Source organism: Antedon mediterranea, chromosome 3 (assembly GCF_964355755.1).
Source record: "Antedon mediterranea chromosome 3, ecAntMedi1.1, whole genome shotgun sequence".
Lineage (NCBI taxonomy): Eukaryota > Metazoa > Echinodermata > Crinoidea > Comatulida > Antedonidae > Antedon > Antedon mediterranea.
The window spans coordinates 26,091,666-26,100,428 of NC_092672.1; the positions used below are offsets into that span (position 1 = coordinate 26,091,666).

General features: G+C 33.7%; 2 protein-coding genes across 2 annotated transcripts in view; one reads left to right on the forward strand and one right to left on the reverse strand.

The window, feature by feature from the left end:
- LOC140045088 (leucine-zipper-like transcriptional regulator 1) overlaps positions 1-4,828 on the forward strand; it is a 92,137-nt gene extending 87,309 nt beyond the window's left edge. Inside the window, exons 19-22 of the mRNA XM_072089834.1 lie at positions 282-463; positions 1,051-1,148; positions 2,934-3,120; positions 3,544-4,828. Coding sequence (XP_071945935.1) covers positions 282-463; positions 1,051-1,148; positions 2,934-3,120; positions 3,544-3,714 — 638 coding nt within the window. The 3' untranslated portion in view covers positions 3,715-4,828. The remainder of the gene's footprint in view (positions 1-281; positions 464-1,050; positions 1,149-2,933; positions 3,121-3,543) is intronic.
- A 441-nt stretch (positions 4,829-5,269) lies between these two features.
- On the reverse strand, positions 5,270-8,682 carry LOC140045093 (F-box only protein 6-like). The gene is made up of 4 exons (XM_072089837.1): positions 8,258-8,682; positions 7,457-7,697; positions 6,938-7,076; positions 5,270-6,812 (listed from the first exon to the last, which is right to left on the reverse strand). Exons 1-4 carry the CDS (start codon positions 8,583-8,585, stop codon positions 6,654-6,656), a joined length of 867 nt encoding a protein of 288 aa, XP_071945938.1. The 5' UTR covers positions 8,586-8,682; the 3' UTR covers positions 5,270-6,653.
- Positions 8,683-8,763: the final 81 nt, after the last annotated feature.

Sequence of the window (8,763 nt, forward strand, 5' to 3'; positions counted from 1 at the left end):
TGATATTGGCACGGGTTCGAAGCTCACTCGCTTTGGTGGTAGGAGTCTTCTCAGATCAAAAGGAACAAATATTTCATCATACATGTGGAGCGCTGTGAAAACAAAACATTGATGTTCAATTTGAATTTTGTCGTAACAGATGTGAAAAACCTTAAGCCCACTGCACCATAAGCTACAGTAATATTGTTGGAATGGCTGTAAACAAATTAAAATCATTAATGCTTCAAAAAAAAGTCTGAAAGAACATTGCTATAAACTGTTATTCTATCTCTGTTGTATAGGTATGAGTTCTATAGCCCATGATATGATGACTTTTATGAAGACCGGTAAAGATTACTGTGACATCACACTGATGCTGGATAATAAGACAGCATTCAAGGCTCACAAGGCAATACTGGCAGCAAGAAGTAGCTTCTTTGAGGCTATGTTTAGGTCGTTTATGCCAGAGGATGGTAAGGTCAAGGTAGGTTGAAGGGTTTTCTGTGAATATTAGGAATTATGTAACAAACATTGACTTGTCATAATTGCAAAGTCGCATTATAAACAATAAAAAACCGTTAAGTCAAATGAGATATATAATTCATAGCTTGATAACTTATTGTCATTAGTTCATGACTGATTTTTTTGATGATTGTCATAGTGGTAAAACAAGTCACAAGGTGTTGACCCACCAATCATTTTTTTGCACTTTAAGAAACTTTGAAGTCAACTACATCAACCATAAAATACAAATAAACATAGGCCTAGGCTAAAATTAAATAAATGTGCAATCATAGGCTATTTTCCCTTCAAAATAGGCAACTTTTTTTAAATATTTTTATGAGAAATAGCCACATATAATGCGTGAAATCACACATTATTTGAGTTGGCAGGTATAAAAGTAGAGCGTGCCTCCCCCAATATACACGCATTTTCCAGGTACAGTAGGTATCTCCCTGCATTATCTGTTATAGAAGTCTTACACATACACTATTATTATGTTAATTCCTTTGGTCTGTCATGAGCTTTTAAATATTAATATATTAAAATAATGTATATTTTTCTTTGTAGATGACGATTGGTGAGACAACCCCAACACCACAAGCTCTGGAATCTCTATTGGATTACATCTATCACGGCTGTGTCACAATGCCTCCAGAAAACTCTCTGTATCCTTTCATTCTTATTCTTACTATCTTATTACATCTTTTCCACTAGGCGAATTTGTTTACACAGATCAAAAGCATCAGCTATACTCATGCATATTCATATTGTCAACTTCCAAATCCCTTTTCGAAGTTATTAGTTAGGTTACTGAATAGTTTCTACTTTTTGCAAATCAAAAAAAATGCGCAACCAATCAGAGCTCGTAAAATAAGCTATGACACATTCATGAAGCACAGCAGACACACTGAAATGAAATCGCAGCTATTCGCTCTTGCTGTGGACATGTTTTTTTTCCTCTACAAAAACATCGGATTTGCACCACTAAATTTGCCTAGTGGAAAACAGGCTTTGATATGTAATAAATTTAAATAAAGGCAAGAGTTGTGCATGAATGAATGCATTCAACAAACTACAGCTTGTGACTCAATTTTTGAATAACCCTGAAAATGTTTATAAGCTCAAATTGTAATTCATTTGTGATTTGAAATCATTTTTGGCCACACCACAGTGCATTATGTTGTACTGTAAAGAGATAGATTCTAAATTGTATCCTTTAGAACAGTTTAAACAAAAATGTATCTGTGATAAATACAAGATATCTAAAATAAAAAACTGATTAAGATCTCAATCAGCTTTTAACTACAATACAAGGTTCAACCGGCCCTTGCAGCATTGTTTGATTATTGTTTTAGCTGTTAGGTGTTTATACCGATGAGTCACCACATTATAGTAACTCATTGTTTATAATAATTGCTTCCTTGAAAATGTAATTTACAATGCATACCTAATTGGCCATTCTTAGAGCTTTTGTTTTTTGTATAGTTGTATCTTAAAGCTCAGGTACAGGCATGAATTTTAAATATAATATTTGGTTAATTGTACATAAATCAAATATTTGTAACAGAAATCATGACGAAAAAACATGAATTTCCCTTAATATGGTCAAAAACAAAATTTTCCAAAATTCTTCCATAAAAACCAGGAAGACTTTTTTTCAGTAGTTAGGTTGTTAACCTAATGTAATAACATGTCTGGTGACTCCCTAGCAAGTGAAAAAAGATGGTGGATATACGGTGGATAATTTTTGCTATAGCATGAAAATAAAAATTTGAAGTTGAATAAAAATACCTGAAATTTAAAATTCAAGTTATACAGTATTACCTATATTTATTCATCTGATAACATTTTTTACCACACCGTTTATTATTCATAAGATTTTAAAATGCCTCTCTATTTACAAAATGTGTGTACAAAAGAATAGAGATTTTACTGTGTAATTTTAACTGATAAGAAAGTGCTTATTTTCAACAAGCTTGTGTAATTTTGAAACATTGAGGAAACTATAGATCGATAATTATTGGAATGTATGCTCAATAGAAATTTTTTGCCCGCACAACAATATAATAATATCACAAAAATCAAAAGGCAAAATACTGAAAAAATGACAATTCTGTGGGTATCAGTGGCTGGATAAAGAAATGAATAAAATTAAGCTAAGCTAAATCAAAATATTAAAAAGTAAAAAAGCCAGAAAGAAATTGCAGGAATTTCTGATAAGACTAACCCTTCCCCAGTACATTTTATTTCTTATTTTCCACATGGTCTTATTCTTATCACAGATATATTTTGAATCTCGACAATGTTCAAAATTCACTACAGGAAAACAAAAATCAGTTTGTCCATATATGGTTTTCATATTTTGTAGTTACCACCATACTCTTTTTCTATGTGCAAATGAGTGCATATTAGGTAATAAAATATTGATTCCTTAATTCCATTTCACACAGCTATTTGTTTTCAGCTCCGTACTACTTTGGATTTACTAACACCCGTTTACAAGCATTCTGCAAGGAGAACTTGGAGATGAACATCTCAGAACTAAATGTCGTTCAGATATTGGAAGCTGCTGATAAAATTGCAGCAAAAGATATGAAAGATCATGCACTAAAACTCATTGTTAGAAACTTTACAAAGGTAAACTGCATTTCAGATAATTTCAGTCCCACTTGAGAACAACTTGGTCCATTTTTTCTAAGTATTAGGTATTAATTTCTATCCACTGAAACTTTTTTCTCCTGAAACAATTTTTTTTAAATAATTCTGAATGCACTCTAAAATGAAAGCTAATTGTTTGGTTCCATTCCTGCCCCCTTGAAGCTGTTATAGCTTTAAGGTGAGATACTAAGAAATAATAAGTATTTTACTTAAGTGATATTTACTTAGAAAGCAGAATCTTTAAAATGAACATGTATTTTAGCCTAAGAGTGTAAATACAACCAATGGTTATTTTTACCCACTAATCCATATTTAGAACTTACTTCTAATATGTCCAGTGTACTACGTATGTTAGGACAGGTACGGTGTGTGAAATGAATTTTATGAAACTTGTTATTTTAGGTTGCCAAGTCTCCCCGAATGAAGGATCTTAACCGAGCACTACTACTTGATATCATCGACTCATTAGCTAAGCACATGGACATGATCAAACAAAGTAAAAAGAGTGGTCATGATGGCTTTGGATGGGACTGCGGACGAAGTGACCGCTATGGCAGCTTTCAAGACTACTGACCACTAAGGAGGCTTCTAGAACTGTGGAAAATTGCAACTGAGTGGTCTTGATTTGAACGATTGACCATTACTGTATTTAGCACTACTGTCTGTCCACAGTATTGTTTCAGTTTTAATTATGGTGCTTACGACTATAAATGACCACAGTATTGTTTGTGTTCATTGTTATCTTGGCTGGGCAATCATTGCTTGCCCACTATACATACATTCTAGAAGCATGTCATTGTGGTCTTCAATGTGCTTGTCCACTCTGTAGAACTACATATCACAGAACATTAATGTCAATATGTCAGTAAATGAAACAGTGGGCAATATGACTATATACCATGGAAGGTACCTACTATACAGAGATTCAGGTCACTATAGGGCAATCTCAATTGTTATACTTGCCCACTAATACTTTTTAGTAGTACTTTTTGGAGTGGTTATTATGGCCTAGACAGTTGCCAACTAGTGTTTCTAGTAATTGTGTTGGCCTCATTTGGAACAGTGTGGACAAACATACCCACTAAAAATGTGTAGAACATCAGTAGAGATCATCATCATTTTATACATACTGGAAGTAGAGAGATTCAATGCCAGTTACACTGTAGACAGCTGACCATTCAGCGGATAAAAGGTTCAGATAGCCTGTGTGTTACTTGGACAGTAGATTATCTGACCAATAAACAACATGGAACCATTTTTATATGACAACATATCTACTCTTTCACCAGTATAATAATATTGTCTTGACTTGATTGGTTCTTTATACAATTCTCAAACTTACTAGTGTAACCCTCCCCCCAGTGTTTCATTCATATCATATATGTCATTTTAATTTGTAAATATTTTGTAATATTTAATTTCATTGCTTATCAAAATTTGACAATTTAGCAATTTTATTTTCGCTATAGCCGTGCAATATTATTCAATTTTAATTTTGTTGTTGTAAATTTTTAACTGTTTAAATAAACAATTACGTCAACTCAACTGATTTTAGAATAAATCAGTGTAAAGGCAAAGCAACAAAATGTTTGGTTGAATGAAAAAGCATTCCAATTGCTAATTTATTTTTATGTGATAATGTCAGCCAAATACAGTAAAAATAAAGACTGTACTGTACACAACTTTATTTCTATGTATCTGTGTGTCATTCTACTTTATTTTCAAGCAATGATACTGTTGCAGCTTTTGGGAAAGATTACCAGTATTATTGCTTGATTGAATACACAAAAAATGCAATAGATAAAAGTAAATTAAAATGTTTAGGGCTTCATTCCACCCATTTAAAAATCCTGGATCCACCACTGCATTTGCATAAGACTAATTGCTAAAGTCAGAACAACATAATCTTATTTTTATCGACATTATTACTTCAAACCAAGTCAAATTATAACCGCCTTTGAAGCCAAAACAGGTGTTATTCACATCAACGTACAAATGCTGTTTCTTTAAACAATGCTGTTTTGTTTCTACATGGCGATTCCAGCTCACGGGAGGTATGACATGCCATGTGTGCCAAAATCTTGAAAAAGGTGTGAAAAATAACAGTGTACAGAAACCTTATTTATATAACTATTTTATTACAAATATTCACATTTAACATCTCCTAAGTTTGGTCTCTTTGATAAATTTAAAACATTAATAAAATATTGCAATTTCTTCAGCCAATGACATTTCAGTGTATACATTATAGCGTTCTTGGAAAGCTATCCTAAATCAGTAGTTTATCCTTTTTTATGTTATTGTTAGTATTCTGGTCAACGATTCTATTTTGGTCTTTAAATAAGAAATATATGAATAAATATGTATAGTGTATAAGTCCAAAGGCAAATTACTGAAAAAATGACAATGCTGTGGGTATCAGTGGCTGGATCTCAATAGAGATGCAAAAAGCAAAAAGCTAAATCAAAAAGTAAAACAGCCAAAAAAATTAGAAGAGCTTTCAACACTAGCCCTTCATCAGTGCAAGTGAAGGAATTTGGATAACGTCATAGCATATACAGTATATGTGCCAAATTATTGTATCTTTTTGCCAACTGAATCACCATCTAAACCTGCATGTGTAAAACAATTAATGCATATTATAAGCATACAGTATTATAATGTTAGTAAAGTTAGGCCTGCGGTCAGTGGCGTAAGGGCTACGAGTTCCAATTGAACCTCTCCCAGCATTGGACGGCCCCTTAAGAGTGCTAAACTAAGGGCCTTTGCCCACTGTGTTAATTATACAGTACAGTACAAAAATATATCTTATAACCAACTATTAAATTTCTTGGTGTCCAGAACATTACATTTTTACTATTAGCTAGATAAACTATCTTGCATAAACTATATTTTGTATTATAAATTATATTATTTCCTGATGTTTTGATCAATATACTTTGATTGGCTAATAGTTATATTATTTTATTATATGAATCAAATGACAATGCCCAGGCCTTAAGCTGAGGTGTAAAACAGTTAATGAACAGCACACACTAGGGTGTGGTTTTCAAAAAGGGCATAATTCACCAGCCTAGCAACGCAGACAATTCTAAAATACCTATACCTCCTATCCTATGTTGTCCAATTGTAAAGCTCTATCTACACTATCAAACTATAATGTGATGTGCCAAAATGGTAGCGATATGGCATCATGTGTCCATACATCACATTTTTTGTCCATAACATTAGATAGTATAGACAGAACTTTATAGTAAATCTAATATTATATAATATTTTAAATACCCATATCACTATTTATTTCTACAATATCCAACTTTATGCGACGCAAAATGTGATGTTCCCATATTATATGGACACAATGACATCATATCACTGCCATATTTGGGCACATAACGTTAGTTTAATAGTGTAGACAGAGTTTTAAACAATCAAATCACCATTCTACTGTAAACCATATTACCATAATATTAAATTATTTTATTTTACGGCGTAAATAATCAACATCGTTTTCAGTCAGGGACATTGCTCGACTTGTTCACAAGGATTCGAACCTCTGCTGCTGCCATTTTAGAACCATAATGACCCGCCCAGAACTGCGAGTCTTTTCCTCGGTGTACAAAACGAATGAAGCGTACTCCGTTTCCATAGTTTTTGAATGTATAATTTGCCTTGAAGGAAAAAAAAAAACAAACATATTATAATATGGAACTACACATTCTAGAAGACATATTTTAATGACCTTTATAAACACAAATAAGTATATACAGTAACTTGAATAAATGCAGTAGTTTACCTGTTTCCATTCGTTGTCCGACCACTGTGGAATAAGATCAGATTTGAAGAGGTATTCTTTAATTGGTTCCTTTTCAAACTCTCCTAAAAGTTGCACTTTTAATTCATAGTAACATCCACAATCAAACCGCTCAGTATACCTAGTACAATAAAAACAATTATTTTGAATGACTCCACTGAACTTTCGAGTTAAAATAACGATTGTGAGGCATTTGATAAATAGGCAAAACTGCCTTAAAATGTCTTTACATATTCTCATCATCAGAACAGAAAACAACGCCTAGAGTACTTTATATACCAATATAGGACAGGTTATATGCAAATAAGGAAGTAAAATTATTTTTGCAGAAACCACTCAGTTCAGGCAAAATGGGCGTGACAAGGTCACACCTAAAGGTAAGTCACATTTTTGGACACATGGGTGCGTCATGGTATTCATAAGGTATGATGCACATCGGAACAAATGATGCACCACTCCCAGGGGTCGTATAGTGGGTAATACAATTGACAAGTGCATTACCATTCTGATACATATATCTCGGGTTGTAACTCATCAATCAGTTTCGGAGAGCAGCCTTCTTCTTCAAGGTCAATTATCTGCTCCATCTCCCCCCATCCATACGAGGTTGCAAAATTAGCTGTACAGTCATTGACAACTTTTAATAACTCATCTGGTTTATCTTTGGCACCAACTGATGTTTTTTCTACTCTCACTCCATTGCCACCGTTACTATTGATTTTCCATTTATGCTTAAGTCCATCTGTAGTGTAAAGAAATTATGTTCTATTATCAATTATCAATATTATTAAATTGCTATGTTACAGGGGGTACAAAAGATTGCCACCACAGCCCGCAAGATTATGGATAGATAACTGGGTAATTTCATGCACGCCATTCGTTCAGGTGTACAAAATTCCCAGGGCGACATAGGTTTAGCACCTCTTAAGTCTTATTTCGATTTAAAATCTAATAATAGGCCTAAATGGTTTACTATTGCGGTCCGCCCAAAGTTTTTGTGGAAACCATTTGCGATCCAACTTTTGAGGTTTGGTTCATGAAAATATTAATATTTCAGTTTAAATTTGTTCGGCATCTACTAGAGCCTACTAGAGGCCTAGGCCCTAGGCCTATTATACAAATATCTTGTGCAGTTATCTATCTTGCACAGCTAGCTACAATCATTAGCCTACACGTGATAATATTTACGATATTATTCATGACAAAGATTTATTAAATATATAGGCCCTAATACTTTAATAATAGGCCTAGCCTAGGCTAGGCTTATAGTTGGCGCTTATTATTATTTATTAATAATGTTACCTGCGCCGCTTGGGTTGTGAATCAAATTTCTTGAGTACGGTTTCAAATAATATAAAGTCCTCCAGCTGACATGATCTATAGGCAAATACGATGCTGTTACTTCAGATAAAATGGGGCAATCTTTAAAGCATTTCTCCTTCCAGAAGGTGGCCGACGATACTATATTCAACCACCGATGACAAACTAAAATACAGTTTTTGAGGTATTTATCAGGAATTAAAGACAAAATAAAGGACAACATCTCATCTGGTAGATTATTTATTTCAGTTTTTTCGATAACGATTTCCTTAAGGCCTAAGCCAAGCACAGGTTTTTGCGGAGAATTCATAACGAGGTAGACTTAGCCTCTAGGCCTAGGCTCTGCTAATAGGGACACATCAGCAAATTCTGATAGGCGATAAGGCCAAACTGCCGGCCTCCTCCTCTGCTGCTGGCGCCCGTGTTACTACTGGATGATGACGAAAGTGTAGGTACTGTAGAGGGCGTAATAACAAAAACAAGATACA

Bases quoted from the DNA above. Each gene is read 5' to 3' on its own strand.
- LOC140045093 (XM_072089837.1), bottom strand. From the start codon at position 8,585: ATGAATTCTCCGCAAAAACCTGTGCTTGGCTTAGGCCTTAAGGAAATC. The intron at 7,698-8,257 runs GTAACATTATTA...TTTACACTACAG, and splicing joins TCACAACCCAAGCGGCGCAG to ATGGACTTAAGCATAAATGG. The intron at 6,813-6,937 runs GTAAACTACTGC...TTTTCCTTCAAG, and splicing joins CGGACAACGAATGGAAACAG to GCAAATTATACATTCAAAAA.